The 22,074-nt window shown below is 35.4% G+C and overlaps 1 protein-coding gene across 2 annotated transcripts; it reads right to left on the bottom strand.

The window, feature by feature from the left end:
- Positions 1 to 4,483: 4,483 nt before the first annotated feature.
- Positions 4,484 to 22,027, bottom strand: UBE2W (ubiquitin-conjugating enzyme E2W (putative)). 2 transcript variants are annotated; one of them, XM_009585114.1, is made up of 6 exons: positions 22,008 to 22,027; positions 17,886 to 17,973; positions 14,625 to 14,727; positions 11,734 to 11,889; positions 10,518 to 10,593; positions 4,484 to 6,105 (listed from the first exon to the last, which is right to left on the bottom strand). In XM_009585114.1, exons 2-6 carry the CDS (start codon positions 17,924 to 17,926, stop codon positions 6,092 to 6,094), a joined length of 390 nt encoding a protein of 129 aa, XP_009583409.1. In that variant the 5' UTR covers positions 17,927 to 17,973; positions 22,008 to 22,027; the 3' UTR covers positions 4,484 to 6,091. The 2 variants fall into 2 exon arrangements, with proteins under 2 accessions (XP_009583409.1, XP_009583410.1); XM_009585115.1 differs by lacking the exon at positions 22,008 to 22,027 and having other exon boundaries at positions 17,886 to 18,172.
- Between the last annotated feature and the right edge of the window lie 47 nt (positions 22,028 to 22,074).

Below are 22,074 nucleotides of genomic sequence, written 5' to 3'. Positions count from 1 at the left end.
AGATCTTCAGAGGAAGGGGTGAGATGAGGAACAGCATGGTTTTGTCTTGAAAACCTCATACCACAATGCAAGAGTCCTGTTCTTTAAGCATACAATAGACAAATGAGATCTGTATTCGAGACTTCTGTCTCAAGTGTTTTCTGTGTTAGAAGATGAACTGTACCACATTTGGCTTTCTATCTAAGCTCAAGAACATTTGATTTGTAACATAATGATTGCCTTCCTTTTGGAAAATAAACTGCGCATTTTCTGAGCAGCTTCACTGAATCTGTAATTCTATACTTGATTAAGATTTGACAATGTTGGTCTGATAAAAACTAACTAAAAATATCGACACAGAACAATGCTACCAGCCTTGCTATTTAAAAAAAAAAAATCCAAAAAGCCAAGCAAAAAAATCCGGGCACAGCAATTCAAGGCATCTAAATGGAGAAGTAATAGATCATTTGACGGCTTTGGAACAACAGCTTTGGAACAACTTCAGAATTTTTACTAGAAAACAGAGTTACAACAGACCGCCATAGATTGTCAAAGGCAGTCCAGATCTCCAGCTCTCAGGCTTCTCATAGCACATAACTCAGCTTCTGCATAAAACAAGGTTTCTAGTACTTTATATTATGCAGAAGAATCTAAAGATAGGAATCAGGTTTCAGACATCACTTCCCAAACCCCAGCTGCACAATCCTTTCCATTTCTTGCACTAGCTCTGAAACTCTTGATTATGCAGCAAGCTGATTCAATCTGCTAATTGAGAAGAAAGATTTTCACTTTTTCTTCTCAAGTCAGTTTCCTACTGGCTTAACATGCTAAATCATCTCAGTGCAGACTCAGAGAATAAAGCTGGATGCAAGGTAGGAATGTGAATCATGAGGCTGGAAAGAAAGGAGGAGGAGTACAAATTCCTCCTTTTCAGGGCAGTAAACTAAGAGAAGACGCTGAATAGCAGGAACCCTGCTTGATTTTATCTCTATGGATAAAATGCCCTGGAGAATTGCATTAGCACCATCCAGATAATATCGTAGTCCTGGGAAGTGAAAGGGCCCAGAATGTTCATCTGAACAGATTTAACCCTGACCTACTTGGCAGAAAGCACTCCAAAGTGTGTAGGTTCCAAGAGAATAGGTTCCCGCCCGCTGAAGACAAGACAGAATTTTTAAGGTCTTATCATGGAGATTTTAAACACCAAAAGACAGACCAGCATGAGGGAAGCAACTGTGGTCAGTGTTATAGGATTTCAGATTGTAACATCTTTCCTTGAGGCTATCATTATGGTTTTCAGTTCTTCACTGAATTCCTATTCCAAAAAAGTAGTGTCTCGTACAAGCAGCTCTTTCACCAGCAGAAGCCAAGAGAAAAATGACACTTCAAAAGACAAAGTTACACTTGCAGATAGCATGTATGTAAACTGAAGGGGGTTAAATACAATCTAACCTGCTATCACTGACAAACACCCTCAGAGCTCCTATGGAGTATTATACTAAAAAGACTATGGACAGAGACTTATAAATCTGATCTCTACACCGATATCATATACTGCATGATAATTGATTTTGCGTTTAGTTTTTGTTTTTTAAACACAACATAATTATCTGAATAAAACCCACACAAGTTTCTAAGGAAGCCACTTCATGACAGCAACTACTTTGGAACTAGAAAGTTACTGAAAATGCTCTTGCTTTGCAATTTAAAAAACCCTCACTTTAAGTAGCTCCAGAGAGAATTTCTTAAGTTGCATCAACTGCTCAAACCCCCTCAAATACTACTATAAAAAGTACTTAAAATCTGGAGGGGGAAAAAAAAAAATGGCAAGTGAACATATCCTGCATTGCTATTATCAGTAATATGAAATAAAAGTACTTCTGAGTTGTATTTTTATATAGTAAAAGAAGGCTCATGGTATTTCTACTCTTCCAGTTTTATTAAGGTATTTTAAACCCTGATGGTTTGGAAAGTTCGTAGGAGTCCTAGAAACAATAGGCCAACAAGTACCTGCACACAAACCAAATCTCAAGTCTCTCTTCCCACCCTGCTGTGTAGCTGCAGCTGAAGATGGAATATCACTAATGCAGCTTAACTACCCTTATCCAGTTCAACACTCAACTGTTCAGGTACCACTGCTTACGAGAGCAAATCCAAACTGGATTGAGTGATTTGGATTAAGAGTAACTGGTTTTAAAAGCAACTTCATTCAAACATTTTTTTTTTAGAATGATCAGGATTTGTGAGTGTGCAAGCACATCATAATGCCGAATTGCTTTACCGGAGGAGGCAAAAACTATACTGGCTTCCCCCAACAAAGCTAGAAGTTATATAGCTGCACTATCGCAAAGCTTTTAATATCAACAGGACATCATCTAAGAAACATAACTACCACAGGTGGTTTTTTTCCCCTCTGTTTTTAAAACATCATTCATTTTAATAAATATTAACATATACAAAAAAACCCCACCAAGAACAGGACTGGGAAGTCTTACTATCAATTATTTTTAAAACCTTTCCTGACAGACATTTGTTTAATCTGTCCTTTAAAATTTAATTACTGACATGGGAATTTTATGGTCTTCTTAGACCGTACCTTTAAAACCTTAGATATGAACTATATTTTGCCAGACTTTCAAATAAAGTAATAACTAAAAATCAAACATCCAGACATATGATATATGAATTAAAAAAACCCTTAATTTTTCACAAAAATAGTTTTTTTAGGTATCAAGAAAGTGCCTTACTTTTTCCAAAAGAGAAGCCATCTTCTCTTGAATAAAAAAATTGTACAAAACTGAAAGCAATTATTGATATGAGGCAGCAGAAGTTTAATTTAACAGTCCTGACATATGCTAACAAAGTAATAGAAACTCTCTTCCCACAACTGCAGGCAAACAAAAATCTTGGATCTAAAACTCCTTATTCAATATTTGCAGTGTTTGTCAAATGGCTAAGAACCATGATAAGGAACTATTTGATCATCCATGAGAAATGAAAGCACTAAATCTTAGTGGTTTTTTTTTAAAGAAACTCTTTCCTTCAGCTGTTACAACAGGTACCCTCTGGAGAAAAGACGAAACACCTCACTATTGTCCAAATTCCTTCCTTGATATCCACCACAGCATTTTGGAATTACTGACAGCTTTGTCTCAAGAGTAGCTGAATATAAGGAACAGTGCTTCTGCACTCCACCATGAAAAGGTCCACACGTATTTCCATTCAAGGGTAGTAATCTATTTTAAAACAAGAATTTATTGTGTTATAGTATAAAGACACTAAACACAAAACAAAGTGTTTAACAACATGAACATTGACACAAAATAAAAGCAAGATCGTTTCAAGCCAATTCTGTAACCATTTCATGTGAGAAATTCCAAGTGAAAGAAAGTTACATACACAGGGTCACCCTATGGAAAGGATGGCACCACCTTCATCTAATTCAAGCCCTATTTCAGGACATCATAGCATTGTCAGAATAGTTGCATTATTTTGAGGGCTTGAGTGGTATACAAGCTTTGTCTTGGCCCTCTCTATATAGGTGAACTTACCCACAGATCTACAAGAGAACCAATGGAGGCATTTCTACTGTAAACTAAAAGACCTGAGGTACATTCTCTTCTAATCTACCTTGCATTTTTTTGATCTAAGTATATTATAGGGGGGGTATTAAAGAGCAGCATAAATTTGGTTATTTAACTTCATTGTAGTCCATGTGATAGCATAGGTCAATAAAACTACAACGCACATCTTCAACAAAATACATATAGTATGTCATAAAGCTTCTCTGAAACCATGTATTGTAGTATGGCAAGCCACCATATGAAAAGATACATGAATCTGAGAAGATGTACTTGAACCATTTTTTCAGAGACATTACCTTGTGTCACAATAAGGTCTCTTTCCTGTGGACTATTAGACAGAATCCATTATGTGAACCATTCACACATGAATTTCTCAAAGATGCGTCAATCCTTTCCATCAATAGAGCAGTTAACAAGAATATACAGATTAAGTATCAGATTACTGCTCTTTCATATGAACCATTTCCAAAAATAACCAGCTTGATTAACTCACAACAATACAATTTTGCTAAACACAAAGTTAGGAACGGAACTATTTCATTTGTTTAAAATGATTATTTTTGGCTCTTAAAAGAAATTGAATTCTATGTTTTAAAGGCTCATTGTGAAAGTATATACACAGATCAAATTTATATCCAAAGCTAGATTTTACCATTGAGTTTTAAAGGCCAAGAGATATTTTCAATACAGTAGAAAAAATAGCAGTTCCTGAAGTATATTGTAGCCTCACTTCACTGGCAATATCCATAATTCAGTTGCTGTACAAAATACTTCTCTGAAGCAAATCCATCTGAAGTCTATCCACCCTGAGTTAAGCATCTATACTTTTTAAAATGTTTTAAACATTACGTAACAGAGAAGTATGTACAAGGCTATAAAACTTGTCAGTTATCATACAGCAGTAAGAAAAAAAATCAATATTTTCAGCCAATTTTCTGTTTGTTATTGTAGTTATTCATTCTGGGTTGGGGTTTTTCTGGGGGTTTTGTTTATTCATTTTTAAATCAAGTAGTTACTTGACTTAGACATTCATGCATTAATCACTTGAATTTTTTTTTTTTTTGAGTGCAACAATAAGGCAACAGTAAAAAAAAAGTTATAGAAATTTTGCATATGTGTAAAGGTATTAAGTTTATAAAAGTGCTTCCTAAAAAGACAACCTAATTGCAGTATCAAAATATTACAGACTGGTGAGAACAACTATCTATTATTTCAATAAATGTTGCTCCATAGAAAAATGTCAATCTGATTTTAGGCTTTTTCTTCTTTTTTGGTGAAGTAAAAGCCTGGAAAAAAATTGGTATGGCTGCGTGGGACAAGCAAGTTAAGAAAATATACTTTAGTCTAAACTTAAATAAGAAGGTCCACACTTTTTTGTCAAAACATTAAGCCTCTGTCAAAAATGTATTTTTTTTTTCTTTTTATAGTACAGGATTAAAAGACAAGATGATGCTTACAAGATAAAGAAATAATTTACATGAAAATATCTTCTGACAAAGCTTTTCAATCAAAATATTGTTTTGTAACATTCAAACATGACATACAACAACAAAAGAAACAGTGAATGCAAACAAAAAATGTTATATGGATTGCTTTCAAACACATAAATAAATGAAATATTGGTGTAGGCAGTAGGGCTCATGCTGATGGCTAGCAGGAAATAACAGTGTGCAATCTATTTGGAAAAAGCTCTAAAGTACAAATTACAAGCCCAATTACGGACTGCAGCAAGTTCAGTTATATCACTGCCATCCTCTCCTATCTCCAAAATAAATTCTTGATTAAATCACTCATACCCTAAATTACTCATACCTTTGCTTCAGAGATATGAATAACTATATACAAAAAGTAGTTTTATTTCACCATAGGGATAACATTGTACCTCTCTGCCAATGTCACTTGAAAAACCTTCCATGTCAAAACAATTTGACAGCAGATAAACAATTTAATAAATATGCAATGATCTTATTACAGTCCTTCAGCTAAGCATGTTAACTCATGCTGCTAGTTTTGTGATCACAGTGCATAGAATCCAAATATAAAAGAATGGGGTGGCTTTTAAGGTAATGGTCGATCCCTTGCTTATAATCCAAATATATCTGAAACTTTCATAAGCTCTGTCATGCATCAATCTTTTTTTGTGGCAGGAGCAAAACCTTTCCCTGGTACAATGTCCATTGCCGGCAATGGATGCACCAAAACCGCCAAGGAGCTCAGTGTTATTGCACAATATATGAAGACCTGGAATTCCTCCAAAAGCTTAAAATAAAAATAATGGAATTATTCTGACATTTCTGGACACCTGCATTAATACTGTATGACTAATAAAAGCATGTCAGTTGCATGGACTGAACCAGCGATCAACATGCGCCCAGAATGCACACTAGTAAAAATGCAGTCAAAGGAAGTAGTCTTCATTGCCTATAGGTCACTTCCAGTCAAAGGTTAAAGTTCAAAGACTGAATGATCAAAGTGCTCATTTTCTCAGTAGGACTATCTTCTGCTACGAGGATCACAAAATGGTGGCATCAACATGTGTCATCTTTAAAATAAAAGAAGAGTATTTATGGAAAACATATAAACATTCTAAGTCCAAATTAGCAAGGTGCTGTACGCAGAAACAATTCCTAGCATAGACAGTAACATGCAGTGGAAATACACTGATTGAATAATTCTGCGGTTTTGTTTAATAATGACTCAGGAAAAAAAAAAATGAAGAGAGTATCAAACATAAATCTTCCAAAATACACATACACCCCCAAGCACATTAGTATTAGCAAATATTCCATTAAAAGGACAGTAATTTCCACATTCGATATTTAGAAAGCCACTCATTAGGAAAATGAAAGACCAAATATGCTTAACATTTTGCCCCCCTTAAAGTACAGCAGGTCCACATCAGTTATCAAATTGAGAAATCCTTTTATAAGGAACGTATGGCAATAAGAGCTGGCAGAGTGGGCTTCTCCTGATGCATTCTCAACCCTTTATAAATATATCTATGTGTGTATATTCATTTATTTCTCAAGAATCAACACGAACTATAGCTGACAGAATTATGCAAAAGTAATGTTACTACTGTAATCCTAAAATCTTAAACATGAAAATAACTTACTTTCACTAAATTTTAGATACTGTGATTGGACAGAACATACTACAAAAAGAAGAGTATTCTATGCCAATCTTTTCTGCATTATGCTCAACATTAAAGTAAATATTTGTCTGTGAAAGCTCTCCCTTTCAAACTTCGTCTTCCACACATCAACCTGCAGTATATTTGCATTGGGTAACAGTAAATATTCAGCTTGTTAACAGAAAGCAAACTTACTGTCTGGTTATTTTTAATGCACTTACTTGTAACCTTGCACACCTAGAAAACGTAGCCTCATAAACAGTATTTTCACTGTTTGCAGATTTAGTATGTACAAAGTGGCAGTGAACAATTCTACATTCTCACTGGAAAATATTGTCATCAATACTATTACATGTAAAAAACCTTCTTCATTTTGATAGGAGGGTAAAGAACGAAAAACTGTACATGTAAAAAAGATTGGACAACGATGCAAGAGAGAGAGAAGAGGTATTTGAACTGTGTACTAGAAGTTTAGGCCAAATACCAGAGAAAACACTTTCTAATTAAAAAACCCCAAAACCAAAAGCAGTAAGGAGGTACTGGTTGAAAACGAACACCATTGCCCTCTTTTTTCCACAAAATTCTACCTCCTGACAACACCAAAAACAGGCAACAGCTTTATGAAACCAATTTCAGCCTGGATGCCCAAGAAAACCACCTGGAAGATCCTCCTGTCTTTAACACAGCATGATCGACCCTCAGATTGAAACTCAGCATGAAATTCAATGTACAGTTGAAGCAGACGTTGGATAGGGCAGACAATCTAGAAATATTTTTAGTTATCAAAGATCAGGAGTTTTGAAACAGGGCTTGCAAGCACATCAGTGTGTAGCAAACAAGACTCCATAACTCTGCTTTTGGAATAAGTTGCTTTGTTGGGGCAGGGATGAAACGAGAGATTGAAAACTCTGTAATAAACTAAATGCACAGAGACACACATTTACATGTCAGAATATATCTCAAAGTGCCACTTTATCCCTCTGTGTTCATATCTGTTTGCTTTACGGCAGCTCCCAATCATGCACTATTTGCTTCCAGCTAAATAAATTCCAGGCACCTAGTGGAAAAAAAATTTCCTTCAAAGGCATATGTTTAAAGTGATGACAGTCTCCCTCCTTTCTCTTCAAAACACAGGGATTCAATTTCACATTAAAGTTAAGTCAGTCCAATGGCTAGCTGACAACAGAAGGGGCAGAACCACTCTGCATCTCCCCGACATGTTCCTGTATTACCACTGGCATTTATTTCACTCAGTGGTTACCCTTGGACAGCTGGTTTTCTTTCTTGGTTGGGACTGGGTTTTCTCCCTTAATTTACCCAGCCCGAAGTGGTTCAACCACAAGATTAGGTATGTGACACTTTAGTTGAAGCAGGAGCAGAAAATGAAGATGACAGGATCACCTTTTCCAAGAGCTTGTAAATCTTTTCAGGTGTACATAAGGTTGAAGACAGTTCTTTTCCAGACAGAGGTGGTTAAAATTAGCAGGCAAGCTACACTTCCCATTTTAGTGTAACCCACCATTTCCTCAAACCCATTAAAAAAATACTGAAAATTTAAAGATCATGCCTTGGCAGTCTTGTATGTCCACAGAAGAGAAACAAAATTACTTGTAACTGAGAGAAGGAGCAAGTGACATACAAAACTTGAAGGAAAAACCCTCTAGCATTTAAGAAAATTTTTGCCCAATGGACATTGGGTGTGTTCTATTTTTTAATGTAAGAATTTAATGGTGTGGGGGAAAAAGCCCAATGAACTTTTAATCATGATCTCCTTTGTAATTAGTACTTAAAAAGGAAGTTAAAAAAGAAATGAAAATATAATGGAGCAAAACAGTATGAATTATTTAAATGAACTGACTTGCGTTCTCTTGCCTCAGGTTGGTTTTTAGGTTGCTCTGAATTTGGGAAGGGGTAGGGTTTTCTGACTTTCAGAAAACAGCCATTGCATAGTTACTTTGAAGTAATTAAATGACTTGTCCAGTGGACTATAAGCAGCTTGATGGTTTTGAGCTACAATTATACAGCAACTTTCAGAGTCAGATAACCCACATTTCTTTTCATACTCATTTGGTGTTTTGCTTGTTTTACTCAAATTGAATTTTGTGAATAAGAAATCAAAGTAGACTTTTCTCCTTGATAGACTTCAATCCTCAATCAAAACGAGACTCTAGTACAAATTCAAAGTAGACAGAACATATTTTAATCACAAGATAAAGCTAATAAATGAAACTTTACTTCTTTCTCTTTAAAAATAACTAGCAAGTGAAAATAAAAATAGTTAATAAAAACTCTCCAAAAATTGCCAATAAAGAGAAAGTAAAACTAGAAATGGAGAAGCACCAAACACATTACAAGAGCGCAAAAACAGAAAGAGAAGAGAAAGAGACTACCGAATAATCCGGTGAAGATGAAAAACCCAGCCTTGCGGGCAATAGGATTATTACTCTTGGAGTCAATTTTAAAAACAACATAATGTAAAACCATATGGTAAACAGTGCTGAATTTCTTAAATACCTCTTAATCCCATGATATACAGCACTCCTCTTACTGTAATTGAAGTCACCTTGTTTTAGAGATACTATTAGAGTATTATGAGAAACAGAGTTTCATTCTGTTACGTTACCATATATCAAAACCCCACAGGTCTCAGCAAGCATTATGAAACTCTCAAGTTTTTATTGTTAAGGCATCCATGGGCTTTCAAGAATCTAAGGGTGAAGGCTTTGGCATTTGCCTCTCCAGTCATTAACTCCCACTGTCTCAAAATACCTGGTCTCATTTCACATAGGGGACAGAACATGTCCTGGGGTGGGGCGGCAGTGAAAAACAGAGGATGTCTTATGATGAAGCCTTCAGTGAAACGTAGCGATAGGATCAACTCCTCCTGCACCACTCTAGCATACAGTATTACCTGCTCTAACACATCCCTTCCCAAAATACATGGGCTTCTTTCTGATAACCACCATTTGTACAATATTTTCCTAGGGAAAGCAAAGAAAGTATTGGCTGACAGGAGAGGAGAGAAGAAAAGCATAGCCCGTCTCTACCCCCTCCTTCCTTCTTTCCTCACCAATGCAGTGGTTAAGACAAGCACATACAGCCAACCCCAGCTCTGGGAAGAGGATGACAAATGTTGAGGCAGAAGAAAGAAACCACACATTATAAAGTCAGATAGAGAGCACATGGAAAGAAAAAAAAAAAAAAAAACACAAACAAAAAACCCAAACCAACACAACACTACCACTGCAGACACTGTAGTACTCTATGTAGCAATTTTAGAATGTTTTTTTTTTTTTTATCATGTACCTGTAGAATCTTATTAATATATTATTGACTTATTAGTTCTTAAGAGTCTTTAAGTCAGCCAACTGTCCCACACTGGAAATTCTGATTAACAGAAATCTATTAAAACACATAGCTGTTTACAAATATATAGGCATCTTTCAATTGCCATAAAAGCTCTTAAAGCGTTACCAACGACAACCAAAAACCCTGGATGCAGAGCTAAACCTAGTTTCATTACAGACCTTCTCCAACTCCAAACCTAAGACTTGTCATTGGCTAATACAGTGTACAAGAACTTTCATTCAAATTCAATCCTACAATTTAAAACATATAAATCCGTGCTGTTCAAATTTCCATCAGGAATTATTAAAATATGATATAAAAAAATCACAGCAGAGTATCTCAGAAACAGGATTTTAATAACTTTTTGAAATTTAAAAAAAAAAGAGTTTAAGGCTTTGAATGCATTTATCCTACTCTCCTACATTTTAATTGCTTTTGGCTTTCAAAATTCCCGGTCCTAGTTAAATACTTACCATGATACCACCATTTTGTTTTCTTTGGATTCTTGTTACACGTTCTTACATAAAATGAGTTATCTGGAGGTCGCCTCTGCAACAGAATAAAAGACCTACAAATAATCAAACAATCCTCAGATTGTAATACATGAGCTATTTAATAAGCTTATGAAAGGCTACCACGTGAATGCAGTGAAAATGAGGTAACAGGCAGGGCTAGACCTTCGTCAGGAAAAATCTCTTAAGGATCCAGGTAACACTTCTTACTGAAGATATTCCAAGCAAAAAACTAACGAAAAATACCAAACGGTTTGGAGATAGGTAGGAGGAGAAATAAATAAAAAGAAAGAAAACAACCCACAAGAAAGGAACTGCCCTTGTTCAAAAAAACCAAATGAAATTCCTTTGCAGTTTGGAATCTAATTCTGATATATTAGATCCAATTCACATCCATAAGTCTCAGCTTGGAGTGGGTGAAAAAATGAGCTTAAACAAACATCTGTATCTGACCAATACTTCATATTCTTCAGCTTTCTTCTTAAGTGTCATCATTATGCAAAACCAAAGTCATAGGATACAATATAAAGCCATTTTGGGTGTGTTTTTCTACCATATACACATGACTACGACTGACTAGGATGTGATATAAATAGGCATGTTTGGATAGCACAGATGTACGAGCTCTGACCACGTCTAACTTCCACAGATATTCCACTGCAGAAGTAATGGTCAAGAGTAAAAGGGTATTCTCTTTACAAAAAAGGTTTAAGGTACCGGTGCCAGCCCATGACCAAAAAGGCAGCTTAGCACCATTTACTTTCCTGAAATGAAAATGATCAAGATCAATGAAATAGTACAGCTGCAAAGCCCTACAAACATCTGCAAAGCCTTACAAACATCTGCCCTAAAGACATTTCAATAGTCATTTTTCACTGCCTTTAGAGACAGAATCAATTTACAAAGAATTGTCCTAAAACATGATTGAACTTCACAATTAGTACAACTAGAAGGATTCCATTCACTCCTCTTTTCCAAAAATGATATGCAGGTTATCATGAAAACAGTTACAAAGTACTGTTTATTTTGCAGTTCTAGCTTAGTATTTTTTCAGTAGAAATGTAGATATAGTAGCTTTGCCTATTTTAGAATTTGATAAATGAAAATCTCACTTTGCAAAGTAAAAAACCATTAACTTTTACTTACTCTACTCCAACAGTGCTAAAAAACCCCATACCTTTTCTTTGCAGCTGGAAAGCATGCTAATAATGCTAAGACAAACAGATTGCACTGAGAGAGCTGGAGACCAGTCTTCTGTTAGAATGGATAAACAGATGTGACCATTGCTATAAACATGAGGATGAACAGGAATATTGTCTCCAGTAAACATGACCTAAAAAAAAGAACAAACATAATTGTAATTTATTGTCCACGTTTTAAATAAGACTGTACCACTTTGGGGAAAATAATACTATCTTATTTAAGAAGTGGTTCTGCCATTTTCACTCACACTAAGTATTACACTTTACCATGTTAGGATCATTCATTTTTGGAAGCTATTAATTAAAATGTAAAAAAAAAAACAATGGAAATCTAAATAGCTAGCGAAGATGAAGTTAAATAAATGGTTAAATGTAGGTTTTTTTCTATGAATAGTTATACAGCATAGAAAAATGCAAAGGTAACAGTGTAAAGACATCAAACCAAACTTTTTATATCTTGCAGCCTCAGTCTTTTACTTCCTAAGGAATACAGTTGCCTAGCCAAAACACTGGATTTTAATGATTTCATAAGCCACAACGTTATACACCAGGAAACACAACAAGATTCACAAATGAGTATTTCTATAACCATGGACACAATAGAAATTAAGTTCTGGACAACTCATCCAGGTTCCAGCATAAAGAGTAAAATGCATCAATCCTATTAATTATAAAATAAAGGATTTGTACAACTGAAGTATGGAAATATTTTTAGATCATTATTTCAAATGGAGTATGTTTTTATTTGACATGAATGAATATGGAAGAACAGCATTTAGGACCTTGACTCCTCTCTATTACAAGATAATATCATAGTCAAAAAAAGGTTAGAAAAGCAATTCTGACAACTATTGCTCTTACATCAAATTTTTGTCACATAGTTGGCTCAGAACCAATGGAAATGGAGTAAAAGTGAAACCTTTGTAGCAGCATTATTCTCCTGAGCTTCTTATCAAACATGACCACTGTCATCTTTTATGAATGACATAATAAATCTCTACCACTCATAACCATAATACTCAGAAGCCTCTTTACTGTTTCCCTAAGTTATACAGATATATGTATGGGTACGAATATGTATACATGTACACAACACACCCACCTCATCACTGACTACAAGAAAGAAACAACACCTTCATCATAAAGGAAACTGAAATTAGAGAGCTTAACCTATTTGCCAAGTGGCAAATAGGTTTCTAAGGTAGCAGAAAAACTGGATGCAGAATGATCTTTCATAGGTCTTTAAACTGGTATTTCTTAAGCGTTGAAGAGCTTCATAATCCAGTAACATATTTCATTTCTAAATAATGTCTTTCTTTTATAGGAAAACCAGAACTAGACATACTAGCTAAGTAAAAGCATGCACACTATGATAGACAACATACATTTAAAGGCAGAAAGCAACCAAGTGATTAAGCATCAGAAGTGTAAACTGTCAATTCACAGTAAGTAGATTTGCAGGAGAGAATTACGACCCAGAGGTTTGTAATATAGAATGAACTTACTGCACAGCAGCATTTTTATAACGGAAATTCTAGATGCCTGCAACAATCAAGTATCCAGTACTTATATTCTTAATTGTTTTCTGTGCTAAAAATCAGCGTACACATACAGATCTAATTTGCTGTTTTACAGTAAGTTGCACAGAGCCACACACACAGGTTAGGTAATGAGTACAAACAGTACCTACTTGGAACCAAATGAAAGTGGCTACTCTCCTGTGAGTCACCTATGAGTAGCTCACTGCAAACCTGAGGGGGTGCAGAAGTACAGGTGGCCAGTTTGTTCCTTAAAACCTAAGACTGAAAAGTCAGCATTCTAGTTTTTACCATGGTACCTAAACAAATGTAACGTTTATGGTTTAAACATAAACAGCTCTGTGCTTCTGACAGCTCCATGCTTCAGTTTCAACACCAATGAGAAGTGTCAGAGATCACTCTTGGAACTTTGAGCTGAAACAGACAGGACAAGAACTAAGGCACTCTTGCTTTTCTTCTTCTTTTTTCAAAAGAGCAGGGGTGATAGCCGAACACTACTCTTATCAGCCACATTTTTTAACATTCCCCTCAGGTAATGGAGGGATGGATGTACAGAGCTCATTCTGCAGCCTAGTAGTATTGCTGCCCCTTCAGTTCTTTAGATTGCCATGAAAGCAACACAGTATCTCACATCTCAATTATAACCACTAGATTTGCAGGCCTCTCATAAAGATATCATGTATCTATGAGAATCCCTACCACAAGCACATTCCCCAGCTGTATTAACAATGGCAGCAAAGAAGATGCAAGAGGCTTAAAAACAAACTAGAAAAAAAAGCAGTTGAAAGCAAAAAGAGAGCAAAAAGAAGAAGCAGTTTGATGTTTACTCTATTCCTACACTGCAGTGAAGGGGACCTTCCTACTTTACCCTGTGTTGCTCTTTCATATATGAATACCAACCTCAAAGAAGCCTCCAGTTTACACTGCTCTTTCATCTCCTATGAAATCAAGTAGGCTGTCACAGCACTATACCTCACTGCAGAGTCATTTTTTTAAAAAAAAAGGCATCTGAAAAAAAGCAGTTGAAAGCAAAAAGAGAGCAAAAAGAAGAAGCAGTTTGATGTTTACTCTATTCCTACACTGCAGTGAAGGGGACCTTCCTACTTTACCCTGTGTTGCTCTTTCATATATGAATACCAACCTCAAAGAAGCCTCCAGTTTACACTGCTATTTCATAGGTGATGAAAGAGGCATCTGCACAATGTGTTTAATACAAATTAAAGTAACTAAACCTCACATTAGGATATGTGGATGATACTAATATTCAGTATGTGTCATGCAGCTATAACCTAAAGGTAGCATTAAGCAAGAAGTAAGAAAGCAGTTACCTGAGGCGAATCAAAAGGATACCGACTACTGAACTTAAATAGAAGCTGAAATTTCTCCCCTTCATATAGTGTTCCTGGAGCACCTTCCATGTCTACGATCCACCTAAGGATAGGGAAAACATTGTTAGTATTGTGGACAGGCAAATTATATTACTCCTGGAGCACAGGACTAATCAAATCAATTATCAATCACAGCCAAATCTTCTAAACTCTCCATTAGTATCCTAACTATCACAAAAGTGAGTAACACATCAAGCCTACATTTGAAAGAAACAAGCTTGGTATTTTACATACAGGCATTGATATAGAGCTGCAAATTATACAAGTAATTATGACTTGAACTCAACACAGACCCATCAGTTCCCAATAAAATGACTGCTTATGTGAGGCAACAAAGCTGAAACAAAAGACCTGTTCCAAAGTTTATTCCTACACAAAAACAGGCTCGGAAGGAAACAAACTAGTACGCATTCTCTTTCATGTTGTTTTACTTTTCTGTCAAGGAAATCATCAGTACAGTTTATTAAAACAAAATCTGTATCATAGGGGGATGAGCAATGTTCTTCTTGCACTTACATCTGTGAAAAACTCAGAAATTAAATGGTATATAACCTGTTAGGTAACGGAACCAAAACTGGAAAAGTTAATAGTGTAAAAAGGAAAAGGTCACAGAAAGTTAAAAACAAAACAAAAAAAAGGATGCTTTGCAACTGTAATAAAGATAACACCTCAACATATCACGTATTCTTTTTCCTCTGCTTCTGCTCTTTCCATCATAATAACATGGAAGTAACTGACAAGTGGAGTTGGAAGGGGTGGGGGGGTGTTGGGTATAGGTTTTTTGTTGTTGTTATTGGTTTTGGGTTGGGTTGTTGTTTTTTTTTAAATCCAGTCAAAATAGATCAAAAATAGATGCTTTGCATATCATTCAGCAGCAACACTCTGCTACCTAACTTCTGTCATTTTGGAGTTCTGTTGTTGATCACTTAATACCATTTTTTGCGGCATCACTCCCCCATTTTTGTATTTTACCATTGAGTTTTACACATTTGAGCAATATGATAAGGTAAAGATTCAGCAAGAGACTACAAAAATGCTCAGACAAGATTTACATTAGAGTGAGGTAGCTGAGATTTTTCATAACAGCAATGTGTACAGAAAAGTCGACATCTCCTCCAGCTGGCAGTCTGATCATCCTATTCCCAGCCTTTCCATCCTCCTGTCATATACACGCTCCCCGTGTATTTAAGCCGTGCACATTTTTTATCCTCCCGTCTATTACTTTTTTTTTTTTTTTTTTGAGAGAAAAATTTCTTCTCTACTGAACTGCTAGGTGTCACACTCTTCAGGAGGAATGCATCTTCAACAGTAGCATAATGATGGCTGTACTAGTGTTCCATATTTTAATTTTGTGAAGACTCCTTCAATTTAATCTATTTGCGCTCCAGACCACTTATCTCTTCTTATGCCTTCTGCTTTTACATTTATACACACGCTGCACCGATACTCTTTGGCTTTATTGGTCCTTGTGATCCAGAATCTTCACTTTCAAGTTTTTTAAAATAGTTTCATTTACTAAGTAGAAGGTAACTCTGCCTGGACATTGCTCCTTTTATGGTGAAGGAATCACTAGAACCCATCTTTCCTGTGTGCTTCATGGTTTAGCCATCTCAAATTTCTAATCCTTGTGTATTTAAAAGAGATGATTGCTTAACATTTCAAATGACCCAGTTACATCGTGGGATCCAATAATTTTATTCAACATCTTTCAAAACCAAGCTAGTATTGCTACACCAATCTTTACAGCACCAGTTCAAACTCTAACTTGATTAATGAACTCAGAACATGCTACTTCACATCAAAAACCCTCAAAGAGAAAAAATACGATGTTACTTGTGACAGAAAGTTTCTTAAACAGTGACAATTCCAAAATCTAGCATGACAGTAAACAGGAAGTTTTTCTTTGTAAGGTATTGAAAGGTATAAAAACTGTACATAGCAGAAAAAAATAATGAGGTAGTACTCTGGGAACAGAGACATCGTAAGAAAAATGGAAATCCACAAACAGAAAAAAAAAACAACAGATTTTTTTTTCCCTTTTCAATCTCTTCATCTGCTGTAAACGTTCACTTAATAGCTGTTTTTTGTTTAGATGAGTGAAAAACTTGCAATATCACTTTGAGTCCTTTTTTCATAAAATTTAAGTATTTTGCATCCCAAAGAAAACCCAAAGTAAAGCAAGAAACACAAGCTGTAATTCAGCAGTTGTATAGCAGTTTATTATTATTTGTACCAAATTCTGAAAGTGCTGTTTCAATTTGGTTTATTCATATTCATCTGCACGAACTATCACAAAAAACCAGCATAATTTAAAAAGCAATAGCAGTGTTTAACTCAGTATATACAAAGCTCAGAAAAGCCTCATGTAACATGGCCTAAGTGCCACCACCAAAAACGCAGATGTGAAGCAACACCAGAAGTCAGCTCTATGTTACATTTTTAAATTGATCCATCAATCAATAATATAGTCCAGAACATATAGCCTGAGACTTTATAAATGTTTACATCTGCTAAGAATTTTTTAATATTTCTCTAAAATTAAACTAAGAAAATTATCTAAAAGAAATGTCAACACAGTCTAAATCTTTTGAATTTCAGTCAATTAAAAAAATAGTTTGAATACCAAGAACAACACCTGTCCAATTTCAATGGACAGAACACAGAATATTTAACCATGTTTCACTTTCCATTTTGCTAATCACAGAAAAACTACAGCAGGGAGGAAAGTGCAAAGAAATGTACTTAGATAACTTTGCTCTTTAAGAAGCTTCCTCCACTTGCTTTAGAGAAAGAAGGTAATGGAAATTAACAGCTACAAAATATACTCAACACAAATAATGCAGAAACTCTAAACCACCTACTCCATTATTTCAATAAATTTAGACGGGTTTCAGAGGTTAGTAGCTATGAGAGTTTGTTAAATTATTTTATTCTAAAATATGCAGAAGCTTTTACCAATTGACATTTTGTTAGACAGTAAAATGCCTAATAAAAATTTAATGAATTTACTATCCAGCTCCTGCGAGTGTCCAGCACATTACTGCAATATGCTCATTAAGCAGAACAATGTTTCACTCCCTAGACTAAAAACAAAAATTCAGAATGTTACTTCGAGTAAGTGGTGGAAGTGGCATGCAGAGGACTTTTCATTACTTACATTTTTCAGCTTGATAGCAAAAATAAAACAGTATATATACTTACTGAGTAATTGAATTTTGTACACTCTTTTCATTTAGCGTCATTCCTGGAGGTGGATCATTTTGCAATGCCAATAGTTCTTTTTGTAATCGTTTCTATAAAGAAATTGTATAGAATATTTGAAATATTAAATAACGTTCAACAATAAAAATGCACACTAAAGTACATTTCATCAATTATTGAAAGGTAAAAGGAGTTTTATTTGAAAATTTAAATACAAAGTGAAACTGAAAGGTGAGAAAGAGGGAAGACTCCTCTCCTAGCAATTAAACTGAAAAGTCACAGGCAAAAAAGGTCACAGGCCTTAAACCTACTTTTTTGGTAAATTCAGCAGCACTTATATTTGCAACATTGCTAAGTGAAGAACTGTTGCGTTACGAAATACACAGAGGTATCCAGGATTCTGTCATATTACAAAAATGTCAAACAGAGCTCTACACCTAGCAGTGAATATTTCATATTCCCCTGATAGCATCAGATTAACAATTAATTCTCCAAGATTTTAACAGCACAACTCTTCCTTCTCTAAGTAATTTAAGACACTTCTATCTGGCATCTGTGCAAGCCTTTGCCTTGTTCTAAGTGATCCCAGAGGACAGAACACAAAACCAAAACAAGACTATGTGACTTGCAGAACACAAACTATTTTATAACTTTATAGTAATTGCATCTTAGAACCTATACAGTCGTAACATTTAGAAAAGTGTTACACCAGTAGCTCAGGTAATTCTTACCTATTTTGACAGGGATAAATCAGTAACTGCAACCAGCCCTTTCTACAATAACTACCAGAACTGTTTCTTACAGTCTACGGAGCAAGGGAAATGCAACCTCTGTGAAGTGCTATCACTGGCACTGGTTTCAGAGTGAATTTTCTCATATAAAGAGTTATGCAATATGTTTTGTCATTTCCAAGCCATCTAGATAACAGGAAGTTCAAGGCTTTCTCATTTCTTACTCTCCTTTTCCCTGCCAATAATTTTAATGTTTACCACCTACCAGTCCACTTCCATCATCCTACTAGTCAAAATAACCTTATGTAAGATTTAAGCCTGACCTAGCACTCAAGAGGAATAAATATATATGGTTGGGGGTTTACTATCTAATTTTGACTCAACATACAATTTTTTAAAATGTAGGTCTATCACACATTTGTAGCTGTTTCTTACTAATTTTCCAAACAACTTCTCTGATCCACACTGGAAAATAAAAAGTGTTCATTTGTCAACATAGAAGTGATTCAGTATCTCATTAATACCTTTGAAATAGGACTATGATAAATTCAGACACACAACTCCTAAAGAAAACGCCCTCATACATTCACAGTTTACATTTTGAAATAACTTTGTCTCTATCAAGCAGCCCTGAAAACTTCCTTTGGGCTTCTACTTTGAAAGTTCCTACTTTGAACCCAAATACACACTTTAAAAGTCTTTTATTTGCAAACAATTAAACAAATATGTTTTGAAGTGAAATGTTATGTCATAAAAGAATTTTAAAGGCTGTTATAATAACATTGCTAGTGTTATAATGAAATGAAAACAAGCTTTACCAAAGAAATTCATCACTTTGAAATACGGGAATCGACAAAGAAAACCTGAGATTACCTATTATACATAGAAAACTCCAGTGCAATTCTGATTAACAGTAAGTTCCTAGATATAGCTCCACACTGGAAAGGTAGGGAAGGGATGCAGAGGCCAAGAAATCCACAGGTCTTCTGGACTTTTCTTCATTCAGAGGAATGTCCCAAACAGAACCAAGTATCAGCAAAAGGTGTTATTCCCTTCAGCCTTTCTGTAACCACTCTAAGCTTATGCGTATTTGAAGTATCAGCTGTGTTCTCCATTACACTATGCCCTGACAGATTTCATGTATCTCAACACTGCTTCCCTTCAGGGTAAGGCGGGGGGCGGGGAGAAAAAGGAAAAAAAACCCACAAAAAAACCCAAACAAAAAAACCCAACCCACAGATGAAGAGGATCTCACCCCAGAATTGCAGGCAATCAAGACAGAAGACCAAGAACTGCTATTATAGATAGCACAGAATTCTTTTCATTTTTATTCTCTCCAGCTATCTTGGATAACTTCCCTTGAAATTAAAGGGTAGAAATACCATTTTATAACAAATTCCTAGATTTCTCCAGTCCCCATAATGACAGGAACTCTAAAAGTGTTGGACAGCTCAAGGGGGAAAAAAAATGCTTCTAAAGATTTTGTAAGTATTACTCTAGCCACTACGGTCTAAAAATAGAAGCAAGGCAAAGTCCTTACACAAAGAGAATTACTTTTATTGAACCAACTGATACACATTTAAGATGTGATACTTTGGGGAATACAAGCCCTTATTTGGTTTTTTTTCCCAACTGGAATAATAAAATATACTATCTATTTCACAACTCTCCACTATTCCATTAACCATGCCATACAAGTTAATCATACCTTATCTGACAAACATAGCTGGGTATCTTTAACAGGCTTTCACCAGACATTTTCAAAATTTGGTTTGTTCTATCAAGCATCAACTGAATTATTTCTGTACAAACTAACGAATAGCTGCCTATAGACCTTTTCCAGAAGACACTCGAGAGTATTCTGTAGCAACTGTAACAAAACTGTAGAGGGCATCACAACCAGAATTCATTCAAATACTGAAAAATTGTTTTACGACAGGGGCTAACTAATATTTAGAAAATTGTCTTTTAATCAACCTCTCTGGTCAATGCATTCCAGTGTTTGGCTATCCTATGGTATAAAATGTTTCTTTTATATCTTATTGGAATATCTCATGTTCCAATTTGTGTCTGTTGCCCCTTGTCTTCCCAGTGTGGCTCCGTTTTCCCTATCACCCTCCCATTAGGTTGCTGTAGCAAGATCCTCCCTTTGCCTCCTCTTCTTAAGGCTGAAGAAATCCAGACAGCCTCTCCTTGTAGGTGATGTAGTTCAGCCCCTAGCCATCTTGGTGGCCATCTGTTGGACTCACTCCAGTACATCAATGTCTTTCTTGTACTGCGACTCCCTAAAGACAGTACTCCAAATGTGGTCTCAAGTGCCAGGTAGACGGGAAGAATCACTTTCCTCGAGCTGCTGGCCACATGCTTGCACACACAGCCTAATATGCAGCTAAGGATATTCAGAAAATTTGGAAGATACTCTCCAAAGATATTATGAAGGACTATTTTTTTCTTCCTCTCTCCTTACCACAACTTAAAATAATTGTCTTACATTGTGCCTCATTAATACACAAAACTGGATTATCAGGAACCAGATCTAGTTTTAAAAAAAAAAAAAAAAACAAAACAAAACACTCTTAAATGAAGCCCTTGAAGGCCAGATTCATAGTTTAATTAGGAAATTGAGCTCCTGGTTACCATAGTAACTCAGAAAACATCTAAAGTTTAAATGCAACAACTTGAACTTAATTCCTCTTCAGTGTTTAACAATATTTGTACTAGCTGACCAAAGAGGTTACAAGGAACATTAGTTTTCTCAGACTAACACTAAGTCTAAAGACTACTGTAATATCACGCACAAATCCAGAAACACGCACTCTTAGCTTCAAGATAATTCAGTTATGTGCTTTTAAAAAAACATGACTCTGATATACCAAGCCCACACACGTCACGTACAAAAGGCACACTGCAACTGCAAGTTTCTGAAATTAAGCATTTTAAAAGGAACAGTTTCAGAGGGAGAAAAGCCTTCCTTGTATTTGACAGCCATGAATACAGAAAACTGTTTTTCTGGCACAAAATTCTTGAGAATAAGCAGCGACATACTGAGCAGAATAATTTTCAGAAAATTATTTCAGAAAACTGTTTCATTTGTAGAATCTTACAGACTTAGTACTTGAAGATACCCCAGAGAAGCCACCTCTCCATCTTCCTAACATAAGGATGGATCAAAGATTTTTAAAATATCCTTGTACTTAACAGCCTTTAACATTTTCCACATCACCCTATCTCTTGCTTTTGTAATTGGAAGAATTTTCTTCACATTAAGAGATCTAGGTGAGTTGAATAAATTATGTCAAATTACTTCTCTTACTCTTCATGGATACAGAAGGGAATTCTTTTACTTATTTCAACTTACTTCCCTCCAAGTCTCATTTTCTAAGCATTTAATTTTTTGCTGGTCTCCAGCTGGCTCCTTAAATTTGTACTTTTACATATATATATATGTATTTATATAA

This window comes from Fulmarus glacialis, unplaced genomic scaffold (assembly GCF_000690835.1).
Source record: "Fulmarus glacialis isolate BGI_N327 unplaced genomic scaffold, ASM69083v1 scaffold20699, whole genome shotgun sequence".
Taxonomy (NCBI): Eukaryota; Metazoa; Chordata; class Aves; order Procellariiformes; family Procellariidae; genus Fulmarus; species Fulmarus glacialis.
The sequence above is the reverse complement of the archived record's forward strand: the minus strand, read 5'-3'. Positions and strand labels throughout refer to the sequence as shown.

Coding starts and splice junctions, on each gene's coding strand:
- UBE2W (XM_009585114.1), bottom strand. CDS start 17,926: ATGACGCTAAATGAAAAGAGTGTACAAAATTCAATTACTCA. Junction 11,890..14,624: donor ATCCTTTTGATTCGCCTCAG/GTAACTGCTTTC, acceptor TCTTTTTTTTAG/GTCATGTTTACTGGAGACAA. Junction 10,594..11,733: donor TTTCCAGCTGCAAAGAAAAG/GTATGGGGTTTT, acceptor ATTCTGTTGCAG/AGGCGACCTCCAGATAACTC.